At 39.8% G+C, this 17,795-nt stretch overlaps 2 protein-coding genes across 2 annotated transcripts; both read left to right on the top strand.

Moving 5' to 3' along the window:
• Positions 1-399: 399 nt before the first annotated feature.
• On the top strand, positions 400-8,829 carry LOC117479801 (splicing factor 3A subunit 2-like). The gene is made up of 3 exons (XM_034126885.1): positions 400-425; positions 568-1,479; positions 8,824-8,829. Exons 2-3 carry the CDS (start codon positions 601-603, stop codon positions 8,827-8,829), a joined length of 885 nt encoding a protein of 294 aa, XP_033982776.1. The 5' UTR covers positions 400-425; positions 568-600.
• Positions 8,830-9,330: 501 nt separating this feature from the next.
• On the top strand, positions 9,331-11,693 carry LOC117479819 (zinc-binding protein A33-like). The gene has a single exon (XM_034126910.1). It carries the CDS (start codon positions 9,490-9,492, stop codon positions 10,897-10,899), a length of 1,410 nt encoding a protein of 469 aa, XP_033982801.1. The 5' UTR covers positions 9,331-9,489; the 3' UTR covers positions 10,900-11,693.
• Positions 11,694-17,795: the final 6,102 nt, after the last annotated feature.

The raw sequence follows: 17,795 nt of genomic DNA on the forward strand, positions 1-17,795 counted from the left end.
AAAATAACAAATCAAGTCAAGCTTCAACCTGTGAAGCCCCGAGCCTATCTTTTCAGTCTTTACTATGCACTGTTGGAAATTACATTCCAAAGGCTACCCCCCCCCCCTTCCCTCCTTTTTTTTTTAACTCAACTGTTCTCCACTTAAAAACATGTTTCTTCTTGTTCCACATTTTTCTTCTTGTTCCACAGTTGAATGTTTGACTTTCACTGTGCAGAATGATGTACAGAGTTTAACACAAGAAGGCCACATTAATGGCTCATTTTGGGCATCTTTATTCAGTGGCCGCATGCAGGTAGAGTGGATCAAAACCAGTCTGTTCAACTGGTCATTTCCCCCACATGGGAAAAGGACCTCTGATTATTTACATAATTTCCTTTAGATTTATTGCATTTATGAGGCCATTCAATTACATTTCACAACGTGTCCACCCTGTCACGCCCGAGGTCCACCCTGTCATGCCCGAGGTCCACCCTGTCACGCCTGAGGTCCCTGTCACGCCCGAGGTCCCACCCTGTCATGCCCGAGGTCCCTGTCACGCCCGAGGTCCACCCTGTCATGCCCGAGGTCCACCCTGTCACGCCCGAGGTCCACCCTGTCATGCCCGAGGTCCACCCTGTCACGCCTGAGGTCCCTGTCACGCCCGAGGTCCACCCTGTCATGCCCGAGGTCCCTGTCACGCCCGAGGTCCACCCTGTCATGCCCGAGGTCCACCCTGTCATGCCCGAGGTCCACCCTGTCACGCCTGAGGTCCCTGTCACGCCCGAGGTCCACCCTGTCACGCCCGAGGTCCCTGTCACGCCCGAGGTCCACCCTGTCACACCCGAGGTTCACCCTGTCACGCCCGAGGTCCACCCTGTCACGCCCGAGGTTCACCCTGTCACGCCCGAGGTTCACCCTGTCACGCCCGAGGTTCACCCTGTCACGCCCGAGGTTCACCCTGTCACGCCCGAGGTTCACCCTGTCACGCCCGAGGTTCACCCTGTCACGCCCGAGGTTCACCCTGTCACGCCCGAGGTCCACCCTGTCACGCCCGAGGTCCACCCTGTCACGCCCGAGGTTCACCCTGTCATGCCCGAGGTCCACCCTGTCACGCCAGAGGTTCACCCTGTCACGCCCGAGGTCCACCCTGTCACGCCCGAGGTTCACCCTGTCACGCCCGAGGTTCACCCTGTCACGCCCGAGGTTCACCCTGTCACGCCCGAGGTTCACCCTGTCACGCCCGAGGTTCACCCTGTCACGCCCGAGGTTCACCCTGTCACGCCCGAGGTCCACCCTGTCACGCCCGAGGTCCACCCTGTCATGCCCGAGGTTCACCCTGTCACGCCCGAGGTTCACCCTGTCACGCCCGAGGTCCACCCTGTCATGCCCGAGGTTCACCCTGTCACGCCCGAGGTCCACCCTGTCACGCCCGAGGTTCACCCTGTCATGCCCGAGGTTCACCCTGTCATGCCCGAGGTCCACCCTGTCATGCCCGAGGTCCACCCTGTCATGTCATTGTCCATCCTGTCATTTTCATGTTTTATGAAAATAAACAAAATATTTTCACAAGTTACCAAAACCTTTTGTGTGATTCCTTTATAAAAAAAATGAGGGCCAAATAGTAATGTTTGAAAGTTTGACCAGATATCTTTGTTTTTAGATTTTATTTAGAAAAGAAAGTGCAACTCTCGCAGATTGTATAGAGAAATAAATAGTTTGCCATAATTTCATTATTATCCAAATACTTTTTCCATTAACTGAAATATATTGTTGAGAAAGGGACTAAATAGCTTTCTGAAAATGTACATTTTATAATCACTATGTAATTACAATGTATTTACTCTACTTTGAATTAGTCCATGACAGGGTGGTGTTTGCATGTACATTGTCTGCTTGCAGTTCATTTATAAAAAGTGTGGGAGCTTGACCAACATCCATTTCTAACAGCAGAACATATACTTAATACAATGAATATGAAGTTCAATGGAAATGGGGAAGTCTCAAATGCACCGTATGGTGATATTGACTCAGTACATAATGCATGTTTTCTGCTGTCTTTGATGAATGATACAAATACACTTTTACCATTAGTTCTTAATACTGATACTGTTTGATTTTGTATTAGTTAGCCTACTACTAACAATACATTGAAGTACTTTTACTGTGTATTTTTTGAGAAATACTCTGTCCCCTGCTGAGAACAAAATCAAGTCACTTCTGCTAAGTTTGATGAGGGAATTCCTTTTTGTTGCCTTTAGTTCTTCGTGAGATTGATCCTGTTGGACTCGGTACTAGCGAAACTACCCCCACAAGTACTACGGAGTACTTACTGTGTACTTTGTGAGTAATCCTCTGTCAATGTCCCCTCCTGAGAACAAGAATGCATGTTTTTCTGCTATTTTGAATAAGCGTTAAAAGAACGTTCTTCATGAGACTGATATTGTTGGACAGAGTATTTTAAGAGGATATGATGGACATGATATCAGCATTACTTCCAGTCAGTACTGCAGCAGCAGCATTTTACACCTTGGAAAGTCTTTAGAGACTGGCCTGGACAGCTGGTCTATCCTTCAGCACACTGACACACTCTGTCACTCTTGTTGGCCTCTTATGACAATGCTGTCTTTTAATATATGATTATTTCTCTGCTCCTAGTTCATTCCTCGCAGAGTTTGTTCGATCAGTCCCAGTCATTGCGTGTCTGTCAATGGGGCTTCGAAAAATGTGTCCAATTCAACAAAATATTTTTTTGTGAGTGAAGGCCAGAGCTAAACTATAGATTGTTTGATTGTGTAATTACAAGGGAAAAGAAATCCACATCCTCCTACTAAACTTATTTTATGTACTTTTATAATATGTAATAATAACTGTTATAATTATATACTTACTTGTATTACAACATTTGCATGTTAACTATATGCTGGATATCTTCCCCAGCCTCAAGGAAATACAATAAAATAAATGGATTCATAATTTAAAAAAAACTGAACATTAGATAAAAATGTATAATTTAATAATGTTGTGTGCAAACATTTCAAATTTAAATATAAAATGAGAAAAAGGTTAATTTGGAAATGATTTCTAAATTATAGTAAATTATTTAAAAATGTTTAGTCAATAAAGGTTTCCTGCCTAAAATAGTTGAAATAGAACGTAAACTGATATTTTAATAAATATTGCAAAAAAGGGCTCCAAAAAAGGCATATATATATAACCTGGTCGGCTTAGCCAGTGTGTCTTTCTTCAAGCACCACAAGATTCAGAGTCCAAATGGTTCAGGAAAAGGACTTTACATTGTATTATACTTAAAGACAGGACTATTCAGTTAAGAGAAGAGAAAAAAGGAAAGCAAATTGTTATAATGGGTGATGTAACATTAATGACAGACATAATATGAGGTCCTTGGCACTCAGACTCAGAGGGGTCATTTTGTGATCATGGGGCATCACCCTTGTATACAGCATCAGGACAATATCATATGGAGTCAGACACTGGAAGTGTGCTGTAGTAGTAGACATTTTATTTCTGGTAGCAGTCAAACTAGTACCGAGTCCAGTGTCAGTTTTATTAAGAACTTGTGGTAAAACATATTTGTATCACTGAAGAGCTGCTGATTTGAAAAAACAAAATGGAGAGACGGCTGAGTGCCCGCAGTGCAGAATCGCTGTATAGTTTAAATCTCCTAACAATGTTGTCCATTTTAGACATAGGTCTATTATATTTACAGCCCTTAATAACATTCATTTTCTGGGCTCAATATGTGTCTTGGCCGTTTTCGTTGTGATCACTAAATTCACCTTGTATTATCACCGTTCCAAGCACACGAGTGCTTTTGTTTTATAAAGAAAAACAATTGGACGGTAGATACACGGATTGTTTGTCCAGCAGATCTACCATATTGTTGTTTGCAGTAATCAAGTCTTGAAATGACATCAGGCCAGAACAAACGTTTATGATACTTCCAAGTTTAGTTCAGCAGGATAATCTCCTCATATTAACACCACTTAGTAAAAAGCTACTATACTATAAGGATCGTTGAAAACCAATGATATCTGTATTTGATGAAACTTGAGATGACATTTGTTTTTTGTTTTTTTAAAGTCTTCTTTTGTTTCTGGTGAATACTTTTGTCATTGAGGAATGTTGAGCTTTAGGGAGTTTCCTCAGAATAGGTTTATCCTTGTTAGTTTTGATTAGTACACGGAAAAAGGAGGCCGAGCCCATCTGGCACACAAGCTGTGAGCAGGGTGTGTCTGTTATTATAATAGCTATTGTCCTTCATGAAGGTACATACACAATGATGGATTCAAATACTTTACTATACTATTTAGATACTTGTTGGATAAATAAGTCTTAAGGATTACCAAGTAACTTCACATTTGTATTGAACCACAAGTACCTGACAGCTTTAGATACTAAACAAATGAGTTTATAAAATATGATGTAATTCATTAATTAAACTTCCCATTTCCCATTCTCTTGCACAATTGTATCTGTTTTATTGTTCTATGTCCTATATATATATTCATGTTGCATTTCCGTTTTTCATTGCCATTCACTGTAGCTCCTGTGCACATGATGATAAAGCCTTGAATGTTGAATCTTGAATCCATTTTAAGAAATGAAATGGCTTCATACGGTTCCCGACAGGTGCACACACGGCCTAAAACACTTCCATTAGGAGAAACACGCTGCAGATTCAGAAACGACACAAATATAAAAACGCAAATGTGCTAAAACACATGAAACTTCACACACTTGACAACACATGGGCAGCATTTTGAAAATATTCACATACTAAAGAATACAATAAATAACTAAATAACCATCCACACATTTTAAAAAAGAGTAAAAAACGATGTGCAAATTGAAAATGTGCATTACAACAGGTGGAACAGATCACAATTAGACTTCTTACTTTTCATCCAGACCACAGCGAGAAACTGTATAATTGAACTAAACTATAAGATAAGATAAGATAAGAAATACTTTATTGATCCCAATTTGGGAAATGTTTGCGTTGCAGCAGCATAAAAAGACAAGGCAGTAAAAGTCCAGTTATCCAAGAGAAGCTAACTACCTCTATCTCCAACCCAGTCTCACGGCATTTCGTGTTATTAGTCACGAAATTAATTTAATCTATTGATTCGTGTTCACCAACACGATTTTCACATTTTTTTCGTGTCACACAGAACGATTTTAAAAGCAATGTATTTCTATTGGTAGTATGTTTCGTGCCTGCAACACGTCTTTTTGTCCGGTCGGGTCTTGGAATACCAGAAGCTGTGTGGTTCATAAAAACATGTTCTTACTCAATATCTTACCCTAAGCCTAACCCTATCCCTTTTATTTTAAATTGTATAATGTGTGAGTTTTTTTGCCGTCAGTGAGGAAAAGAAATGTCTCAGAGCCTCAGAATACTGACATCTGTATTTTATGTCATCTTTTTTTCCTTCTAATTTGTTATTATTTGGTGCAGGCACGAAACACACTACCAATATAAATACATTGCTTCTAAAATCGTTCTGTGTCAGAATACTGAAATCTGTATTTTTTTAAATGTCTTTTTCCTTCTAATTTGTTATTATTTACATTGCTTTTAAAATCGTTCTGTGTGACACGAAAAAAATAGCGAAATCGTGTTGGTGAACACAAATCAATAGATTAATGTCGTGAATATAACACAAAATGCCGTGAGACTGGGTTGCTATCTCACAACAACATGCCAATTATATAAAGCCAATATAACAAGCTTGAGTCGTGTGAAGGGAAGGTGACTTGCAGACCTGACTGCTGAGAGCACACACACACGCACACACACACACACACACACACCACACACACACACACACACACACACACACACACACACACACACACACACACACACACACACACACACACACACACACACACACACACACACACACACCACACACACACACACACACACACACACACACACACACACACACACACACACACACACACACACACACACACACACACACACAGGTGCATTGTTGTGCAATAAAAACTCCTCCCCAGGGCATCACTAAATCACTCCAGTATGATTGATGGCATTAATGTTGACAGCTGTTATTATCAAATCAAATCAAATCAGGTTTTATTTATATAGCACATTTAAAAGCGATTTTTGGTCGAGCCAAAGTGCTGTACATGTAATAAAAACACATTACTACAATCACAATAAACGACAATAAATTACAACAGATATATCTTAAAAACAAAATAAAAATAAAACACACGGAAAAGTCAGGAGTCGTGCTCCGCTCTAACTAGAAAGCCAGAGAGAAGAAAGTGTGTTATTATCATCCAGTAGTAACTAGATTGATATCAAAGTAGCACCTTATAACAGAGGCCCTACGCAGCTGTTTTCGTAGCCGGATGTATGACTACATGGATGACGCTCATGAGACACTGTGTTGAAGTTATGAACGCTATGTTCCTAAGATTGGCATGATGACACAGCCCCTAGAGAGATAGGCATATGACTGTCATGTGTATTGCTTACGCAGGCCTTAGCTAATCTTAATTTAAATGTCAGAATACTGCTTGAACCGGTATTCTTCCATCTTGTTGACTGTAACACCCTCTATTGTATATCAGCATATCAAGAACTCTACTCAGGGAACTATTTGTCCCACGCAGCTCTGTGTGTGATGACTACTTCCATTCTTGCAAGGATAATAAATACATGGATCCTGATTTTGAAGACCAAGCCGGTGACGAGTGACATTTTTCTAACAATGTGTGTCTTATAAAACTTATAAACTACTACAACAACTCCTGCACTATTGCCCGTTTTATATTTTAGTCAAGATGGTACTTTTCGTACGGCATGCTGAAGCCTGCAAGTAGCTTTCGACCACAATCCATTTGTGCATTGAATTACCAGATGCTGACACTTTGTAGCTCAGTTTGTAAATTGATCTGTGCTTTTGTTAGAGGTGGACTTGCATAACGGGTGTTTTCCCCACTTCCTGATTTGCTTCACTTGAGCCGCTCAAGTGAAGCAAATCAGGAAGTGGGGAAAACACCCGTTGAGTGTGGTGTGGAGGCAGACGCAGGGAAATCATAAGAGAGACGGAGAAAGTGTTGATAGGAGAGAGAGAGAGAGAGTGGAGAAAACTGTAATTATGTTTTCTTGTCCCTCCATCGTCCTACTGAGATTAGCATTTGTGGAAAGAGATGAATCAGCGTTTCCTTTGAGGAGAAAAATAACAGCTTGAAGGGACAAAAAAAAACTCACTTTATCTAATCTGAAACGTGTTAACATGCAAGGACAGAAAATGCCATTTAAATATAATTAAGATATAACACAGGTATATGTTTGTCTACCATATTGTTGTTTGCAGTAATCAAGTCTTGAAATGACATCAGGCCTGACCAAACGTTTATGATACTTCAAAGTTTTGTTCAGCAGGATAATCTCCTCATATTAACACCACTTTATGATGTAAAAAGTTAATGTTGGGCTATAAAGGAACTACAGCACGGTCACATGACTTCAGGTCAACAACGCTAAGCTAAAGGTGGCTAATGTTGGGCTATAAAGGAACTACAGCACGGTCACATGACTTCACGTCACCACCGCTAAGCTAAAGGAGGCTAATGTTGGGCTATAAAGGAACTACAGCACGGTCACATGACTTCACGTCAACAACGCTAAGCTAAAGGTGGCTAATGTTGGGCTATAAAGGAACTACAGCACGGTCACATGACTTCACGTCACCACCGCTAAGCTAAAGGTGGCTAATGTTGGGCTATAAAGGAACTACAGCACGGTCACATGACTTCATGTCACCACCGCTAAGCTAAAGGCGGCTCATGTTGGGCTATAAAGGAACTACAGCATGGTCACATGACTTCACGTCACCACCGCTAAGCTAAAGGCAATAATATTTGAACATATCATTGGTTGCTCCCTCTCCTCTGACGCTCTCTTGGTGTTTATCGATGTTTTTCTGCTGCTGTGTCATTATTCCCATCAGGAGAAAAGCCTCTAATAACACCATCAGGTTCTCCAGCAGTGAAAAGAGTCAATAAAAAGTCTAATTGAAACCCGGGCTTCTTCACTGTGATTATGAGCGCATTACTGACTATCACTGCTAAATTATTCTGGATGTTATACAGCAGCAGTGGTGGCAGGGAACAATGTAATGAAGTGCATTAACTGGATTTTACTTTTGTGTTAAATGGTCGGTACAGAGACGGAATAAGGATATTTAGTTGTAGGAAAGTGACAAAAATAAAACTTTTTAAAAGCTACTTATACTGTTGATACATTTGGAGGAAAAAACATGTGATAATTAGAAAACATTTAATATTTAGAGAAACAATACATCATATTTAAAGAAATACGTGGTAATATTTATTAAATGAAAAAAGTATTTAATTTGAGAAAAAACGAAAGTGTGGTATTTCAAGAAAATTAGTATTAATATTTAGAGGAAATAAATGTAATAATTTGAGAAAAAATGCATTAAATATGAAAGAAAAACCCATGCAGATAAAAAAAAAGTGTAATAATTTGTTGTAATGTTTCGTATGGCAGTGTTTCAATAAAAAGTTGTAACAGTTTGACAAAAAACACATTAAAGAAATAAGGTAAAAGTAAAGTGAAACTTATTGTTGACTTAAATACAATTGTATATATTATAAACTTGTTAGGCCTTAACATCTTTCATATGTATATCACCATTCAAACATGTTTAAAACAATTAAGAAACCCCACACAGCTCAGTAAACACTGAAATGTGGACTTTATTTGATAATTTCAGTAAAAAAATAATGTTTTCTAACCTTTTCTGTCCTCAGATCTGACTATGAGATGGAGTATGACAGATACCCTGCGGATCACTACAACAGGTACCCAACATCTAATCTTTTATTAACTTGTTCCACTTGCCCTACACAGGACACAAGCTCATATGGCAGTATTCATGTTGTGACACTTTGACAATTAAATCAAATAAAAACCCTCAAAACAACAACATTGGATTCTCACTTTAATCTCAGAAATCTCTTTTTCTCCGATTTCTTTTAAACTTTTGGTCACATCCCAATTTATTTTTCTCATTGGCCCTAACCCTCTTCAGAATAGATGCAGCAAACTTAAAAATAATACATACATTTAGTATAACTATGTGACCCCTGACCTAATACAAGGAGGTCACTTTGTCCCCTGACAAAGACAGGAGTTTTTTAAAGAATGTCATTGTCTTTGCTGAACAAAGGGAAAAGAACGAATGGAATTAATGAGGGAAACACCTTCTGTCAAACTGTCATGATGAAGCTCCGCCCACCCTGTGGTTCATATGAGTTGAACAAGGAAACACAGGATTGCTCAATGAGGCGACACCTTTATATATACAGCCTATAGACGACACACACACACGCACACACACACACGGAGAGACGGACAGGCTTACCGTCAGCTAACAGGGAGTGAATGCTGTGTTTTCTTCTTCACTCGGAGACTAAATGGCTTCAAGGTTAGAGGAAGATCTCTCCTGTCCCATCTGCTATGAGATTTTTAAAGATCCTGTCATCCTGTCATGCAGCCACAGTGTTTGTAAAGACTGTCTGGAGTACTGGTGGGTGGAGAAAGCAATCCACAACTGTCCTCTTTGTAGGATTATTTCAACATCAGAGGTACGTAGCAACCTGGCTTTAAAGAACCTGTGTGAGAGTTTCTCACTGGAGACGAATCCGATAAAATCATATCCACGATCAGAAGGTGAGGGTAATCTCTGCAGACTGCACTCTGAGAGACTCAAACTCTTCTGTCTGGATCATCAGCAGCCCGTGTGTGTCGTCTGCAGAGATTCAGAGAAACACAGCGACCACAGATTCAAACCCATCGATGAAGCTGCACGACAGCACAAGGAGGAGCTCCAGGAAACTCTGCAGCCCTTACAGAAGAAGTTAAGGGATTTAAAAAAAGTTATAATGAGTTGTAATCCAACATCAGAACACATACAAGTCCAGGCCCGACGCACAGAGAGGCAGATTAAGGAGCGGTTTAAAGAGCTTCACCAGTTTCTAGAAGAGGAAGAGGAGGCCAGGGTGGCTGCACTGAGGGAGGAAGAGGAGCAGAAGAGGAAGATGATGGAGGAGAAGATGGAGGCTGTGAGCAGAGAGATAGCAGCTATTTCACTCACAGTCAGAGCCACAGAGGAGGAGCTGAGAGCTGAAGACGTCTCCTTCCTGAACAACTACAAGGCTGCAGTGGAGAGGCTGCAGCGCCCCCTGCTGGAGGATCCACAGCTGCCCTCAGGAGCTCTGATAGACCAGGCCAAACACCTGGGCAACCTCAGCTTCAACATCTGGAGCAAGATGAAGGACATAGTGTCATATCACCCTCTCATCCTGGACCCAAACACTGCCTATCCTGGACTTGTGGTCTCTGAAGATCTGACCACGGCGAGCGAATCAGATTGTCAATATCTTCCTGATAATCCAGAGAGGTTTGGAGAACAATGGTCTGTCCTGGGCTCTGAGGGCTTTAACTCAGGGACGCACTGCTGGGATTTCGACGTTGCAGAGAGTGATGACTGGGATGTCGGTGTGATGGCACAGTCTGGTCAGAGGAAGGGAGATACAAAGTCTGGATTATGGATCATAAATCTCCATTATGGTGAATACGCAGCGGGGTCACCACCAGGTCCAGAAACTCCTCTCCCATTTAAGAAGAAGCTCCAGAGGGTCAGAGTGAATCTGGACTGGGATGGAGGAAAGTTGTCGTTCTCTGATCCTGAGACTAACACACACTTACACACCTTCACACACACTTTCACTGAGAGGCTGTTTCCATACATTAACACTGGGAATGGACTCCCAGTGACGAGCTCACCAGCGAAGGTCTCTGTGGCGGTACAACAACAGGAATAGAAGATGATGACACAATTATCAAGTATATTTCAAGACGTACTGAACTTTATTCTCTGTGTCTTTGAGGAACTTTATTCACTTCTGGAGCAGACACTAGTTAGCTACTAGTTAGCCAGCAATGCTAATCAAGGCAAACAAATGTAGTGAACGCAGTGACTCTCTACTACAGCTAGCTTAACTTCAAAATCTGAGAATAATTAGCAAGGAGCTAACGGCATTCTGCAAGATAACAACGACCAGCCTGCTTAGCCAAGCACACATCCAACAGTGACTCTGCTTTTCTTCATTGAGGCTAAGCTAATGCTAAGTAGCCTTTCCATTCATGGACTGAACATCCACTGCATTGTAAACTAACTTTGCACGGCTAAGCTAGCATCGAACTGCTATACTGTTGTAAATGTTTCTACGTGTGTTGATTTGTTTTTTTCAGAATCTGAGCTTTAGTGTGTGATTTATAGAGTGGTGCAGTGCTGACGTATTTTTTTAAGGTCAACGCAGAAGTTAGCATCATCTCTTGACAAAATGCTATGGGATTTTCATGTTGGATTTCGGTATATTTCAGAGAGTAATCTCTGTGTCAAACAAACGTTTATGATGCTTACACATTTTCTTTAGCAAGATGTTTTTTTGGTGGCTGTCTTTTATTTAATTTTCGTAGTGGCCATATGGTGGTACTGCACTTGTGTTATATTCTGGGACGTTTTATGACTTTTTCCCATTGACTTACATTGGGGAAATAAATGTATGTAAATCAGTGTATAATTTGTTTTCAGCTAAATAAACTACCCATTACAAAAAAAGTCTACAGCCTTTATTCAGAATCGCTTTGGGTGCAGTGCACTTTGTTGTAATTACATTTGTTCCCCAGCCTTTTTTCCTCAAGGGCCCCCATTTTTTTAATTGAGCAATTGACGACACACAATGAGTGTTAAGTTGCATATTTCTTGTATATTTCTTTTTAAATCCATAATACATAAACATAGATGTACAACCCAAATATAATGAGCCTAAGTTATGCAGGGAGTTGGTATAAAATAAGCAAACGGTTGTTATTTCCTCCGAACAGAAAATATTAACACATTTTGACCTGTGCAGGCATGAAGGATAAAATATAACAAACACACACACACACACACACACACACACACACCACCTTCTCTGAATAAAGCCTGCAGGAATGATCGGCAGCATTTCCTTTTTATCTGTAGAATTACACACTGCCGTCCTGTAAATATTTATAGGCTTTTATCTGCCAGGGTGCGGATTATCGGCTTTGCGAAGGTACAGTAGCACACACACACACACACACACACACACACACACACACACACACACACACACACAGTTATCCGGATGTGTTGAGAGGACAAACAGCAGCGTGTCTGAATATGTATTTGCTGTCGCTGTGTAACAAAGTAGCTGAACACTTTAAACTTTATTTTTAAACTATGTTTTTTGACAAGAAGATATGTTGGGTATCTTTTAGGAAATTCTTCACATGTTCCTTCAAAATGTATTCATATACATTTTGACACTTCTTACATTAATTATATTTTTTAAAAATCACTTGTTTTCTAACACATTTTCTGAAATTCTCCACATTATTTTCAGAAAGTCTTCATATTTTTTGGGCCTTTTTTAAAACACTTTCCAGGTATTTTTAAAAGAGTATTCACATATTTTTGGGAGGCATTTTTCTCAAAATGTGTAGATTATTATATGCTGTTGGGTTGTTTAAAAGCAATGCATTATATTCAAGGTTCAAGGTTCTTTATTTGTCATACGAACATACAGTGTAGTAGCCGATGATATTCTTTGTTCAGGCTCCTCCAACAGTGCAACACAAAACACAGACAAATATAGTGCAAGTAAATAGTAATATAGTAAATACAAAAAGAAAAATAGTTTAAAAAAGTGAAATAGAAATAGAGTCTATATGCAGTTATTGGAATTATATATTAGATACATAGATAAATAATTATGAAGTAGCAGATTAATGTTTAAGATCATAAAGAAAATGCAGGTATTTTTTCCAAAATGTTTTACTTTGTTATCCGAAGATTTCACATATTTTCTGCACATTATTTAAACATTTTACATATTTTTTTAGGACATTTTGTCAGGGTATTTACCACACAATTTTAAGGAAGATTAAGTCAAACATGTACTTAGATATATTACTTCACTGAAATGCTCCTCTGTTTGTTTTACGAACATAACGTTTAAATCTGGTCATGGCATTAATTATCCTTCACATCATTACGGGAAAAAAAACAATCAGGAAACTCAGAGCCTCGAGCTGCAGTGCATCATGGGAGTGTGTGTGTGTGTGTGTGTGTGTGTGTGTGTGTGTGTGTGTGTGTGTGTGTGTGTGTGTGTGTGTGTGTGTGTGTGTGTGTGTGTGTGTGTGTGTGTGTGTGTGTTGCAGGGTGTTTGACTGCCAGCGGGTCCCCTCCTCCAGTCCTGTGAAGCGGCGCCGGCCTTCATCTCCCTCCTCCTCCTCTTCTTCCTCAGCAGCTCTGAGGATGAAGAGCACCAGAGCCTCCTCTTCCTCTCACAGAAAACGTAAGCAGTGGTGGAAAGTGAATATACGTGGATGTACTTAAGTACTTTACTCATGTACAATTATAAGGTATTTGGAAGACAAGGCAAGTTTATTTAGATAGCTGCTCCATCGCTTCTCTTGGACTTAAAATCTCTCTGTACATTTATATATTCAGATTAATATTTAATATTCCATCCCTCACATACTTATGTATAATAACTTGCTTTATATTTGTTATTGTTCATTTGTAAATTCAACATGTATATTTCTACTTTATTTCTAGTCTTTTTAATTGTTATTGTACAATGCCATGTCAACACAAGGCTATTCAAAGGGCATTAAGAGCATAAAACACATGGTGGACGTACTGTCACTTACTTTTGCAGACACCAAAATACATGGCGTTGACCTAATACTCACATTCATTATATATGTTGAATAAATAGAGATTGTCTTTGCAATGGTACTAAATAAATACGTTTAAAAAATCGTTTTATTAATAAATTGCAATTTATTTAAAATGCCAAGTTCAAAGAACACTTTGATCATACATGGAAGTGGAGCCTATAGTTTTCATTTAAAAGATTTATTTTTCAATAACTAAATCTCAGTCACATTTACATAACATTACATACATTAAATATAACACTGAAATGGTAAAAACAAAACAAATTAATAATATCAAATAAATGTCAGTCACCCAAAATGACGTCATTGGTGTTACTGCTACACAAAACGCTTTTATTTTGAAATAATGTACTGTCTCTGAAGAGCTTCCTGTAACAAGAGATCCTTTGAGGCAGTGCAGTGGACAAAGACATAGATAGTCCAACACAGTCTCACGGCATTTTGTGTTATAGTCACGACATTAATCTATTGATTCGTGTTCGCCAACACGATTTCGCCATTTTTTTCGTGTCACACAGAACGATTTTAAAAGCAATGTAAATAATAACAAATTAGAAGGAAAAAGACATTTAAAAAAATACAGATTTAAGTATTCTGACACAGAACGATTTTAGAAGCAATGTATTTATATTGGTAGTATGTTTCGTGCCTGCACCAAATAATAACAAATTAGAAGGAAAAAAAGATGACATAAAATACAGATGTCAGTATTCTGAGGCTCTGAGACATTTCTTTTCCTCACGGACGGCACAAAAACTCAGACATTATACAATTTAAAATAAAAGGGATAGGGTTAGGCTTAGGGTAAGATATTGAGTAAGAACATGTTTTCATGAACCACACAGCTTCTGGTCTTCCAAGACCCGACCGGACAAAAAGACGTGTTGCAGGCACGAAACATACTACCAATAGAAATACATTGCTTTTAAAATCGTTCTGTGTGACACGAAAAAAATGTGAAAATCGTGTTGGTGAACACGAATCAATAGATTAAATTCATTTCGTTTAATTTTCGTTAAAACACGAAATGCCGTGAGACTGGGTTGGGCAGTGCAGTGGACAAAGACATAGATAGTCAGATACTTCTTACTTTGTTTGTTAAAGATGTCATTTTATCTTCGAATTTTACGTGCAGCTTTTAAGTCTGTCATTAGTGTTGCTCATTGCATAGCCCTAGGGGGGAACATTTGAACAGGAAAATGTTTTGCATTGAAGAGTTAAACAGTTTTGATATTGACTGAAGCCATATGTGGTCTTACACATGGCAGCCATTTTGTTAAAATGTTAGTGTTTTCTCCAAATTGTCACTGGTGTTACTCTTCTTCCTGGTAACACGTAACACCAGTGACGTTCCCATATCAATAAGCTTTGTATAATGTATACAAATTATAAAAACAATAAAAATACTTTAAGCTCTACTTGTTGTGGATTCATCAAGTTAAGAGTTAGTTATTGCTATTCAACAGGTTTTTTTAGATGTATAAGAAGTCATATATTTCAGCAGATTTGTATCATCCAGATTCCACCTTTTCTGTAGAATGACCCAAAACATGAATAACACAGGTACATGAATACAAGTTACAGTGCAGTGTGAGATGTGAATAGTTCAATTAAAGGCAGCGTCAACAAGGAAAGTTAGCCTGGATTTAAAAGTAGTCAGAGTTGCAGCGGACCTGCAGGTTTCTGGGAGTTTGTTCCAGATATTTGGAAATACCCCGAACCAGATTCTCACATTCCTCTACCCCTAGTCTTCCTGTGAAAATATAGTTCTTTTGGCACTTTTCTAAATCTATACTTTACTTGAGTATTTTCATTTCATGCTACTTCCTACTTCCACTCCTCGACATCTCTGAGCGAATATCATTTATATTATTATCTGCTGTATTTTATGCATGCTTAAAGGTCATGCTATTTGTAGGCAATAGCATAGGTTCCTTCCTCAAGTTGTTAAGTGGCACGTGATACCAAATACGTTTTTCGACCTGGATCTTCTGCATCCATGGCGCCCCAAGAGTTTCCTTTAACCCCGCTTACTATAGTTGACTTTTATAACAGGAGATACTCTTTAGTCTAGGGTCATTCAAGTTTTTCCCCAATCTTAGTCAATAGAAAACAGTATTTTTTGGCCTGATGGCATCACGCTGAGGATCTGGAAGTTGTAACTCCACCGTTTGGCCACTAGGGGAAATTGGTTTCAAGGCCCAGCGCTCTTTCTGGGGGCTTGGCTTGTGGTGGATATCTTGCTAATGAGGATTTTCACTTACAAACTAATGGTATGCAGTATTATAACATCTGTTCATGTTGGCTTAGTTCAGTGACTACAGTGGTGCAACAAGGAAGAAGGTACTATCCACAACTTCTGCTAATGGAACATCTAAAAAGACCGAGTCCATGAACCAGGCAGGGGGAATGCATGCATGCTTCATAATTAATATTAAGCTATTTTGAACTCTTTTCTTTTGCTGTAACAATGCACATTTCCCCTCTGTGGCACGGATACAGCTCTGCTGTTTTCTCCAGTCTCTCTCGGTGGTCTCCAGATGGTCTCTTCATTAAAAGCTTCTGTACCGCGGGGCTCTTTTCTCTCTTAAAACCCATCAGCGCTCGCAATTAGACCGAGTTAATAGTGCGTGGCAAATCAGAATTGTTTATACTAGTTTATTACAAGCCTTAATAGTTTTTACTTCGCCCCATCACGAGGAAATTAGATTGCCTTTGCATGCTCCCGAGGTCGAAGCGCTCTCAGGAGTGAAGTCATTTTCAGGGTCGTTTGGCGAGGGTGGAGGAACCAAAACCAAATTCTGATCCATTTTCACGAGTGTTTCAACAAGGGGGAAATCCTCAAACACCTAACGCGTTAAAGGTCTCCTATTATACTATTTTTAGGCATATATTATAGGTCTCAGTTTTTAGAGATTTGTGTACGGAGGAAAAGAGAGAGGGTTTAAACATGTTTCAGTAGGACGTATTTTCCCTGCACGACATGTATAGTATATGAATGTCTTATATCTTGTATCGAGTGGAGTCTAGTAAACATGAGAATCTGGCTCTGTCCTCTTGGTGGTCTTCACTTACTTTGAAACCTCTGCGTGATTTCCAAACATTGTACAAGGTGGTGCAAAAAGGTAGAAGGTAGGCTACCATCCAAAACTTCTGCTAATGGAAGACCAAAACGTACAAGTTGATATCAAGTTGATGAACCATGCAGGGGGAATGCGGCATTACAGTTCGGTTCATGCTGTTTTCGAGAATAACTAAGAAAAAGTGAAATACATGCCAAACAACATATTTGGTCACTACACTCATACAGTATGTGATTATTGAAAATGTTATCATGAAGGGCTTTCCACCACATGTTGGAGCGTGCATGGATTTGATCCTTTTCAGATGTCCACAAACCTCTGACCACACAGTGTGTCGGTCACTTAGTTGACACTGTACTCAACATCCTCCTGTCTCTATGTGTCTCTGCAGTGAAGATGGCGGAGCTCCTGTCCATAAAGAGAGAGCTGACGGTGATCAAGGTTCAGATCGACGGCCTGTTGGACTGTGTGGACAAGATGGACCCTCAGAGGAAGGACTGCTCAGGTACAGACACAACATTCCTGTCCCTCACGAGTGTTTACCTGCCTATTAAATACACCTGGACACAAACCAGCACTCAACACTAGGGGTGGGTATCGACAACCGGTACCAAGTCAGTACCGGTACCTGATTGGACGGTATTGGTATACCGTTAAGCTGCTGGACAAACGGTGCTGCTATCGGTATATGAATTACGCTACTTCCTTAGTTTAAACAATTCTGGTTGGTTGGGAACCCTCATCCCGTGTGACGTATCCGGTTTGAGTACCACTCTGATTGGCCACTGTGAATGCCACTCGTCATCTCTCCTAACAGCGCTCTTATTATTGTGAGACTCCCGGGGGCAGACCATAGGGGC

Source organism: Trematomus bernacchii, unplaced genomic scaffold (assembly GCF_902827165.1).
Source record: "Trematomus bernacchii unplaced genomic scaffold, fTreBer1.1, whole genome shotgun sequence".
Lineage (NCBI taxonomy): Eukaryota > Metazoa > Chordata > Actinopteri > Perciformes > Nototheniidae > Trematomus > Trematomus bernacchii.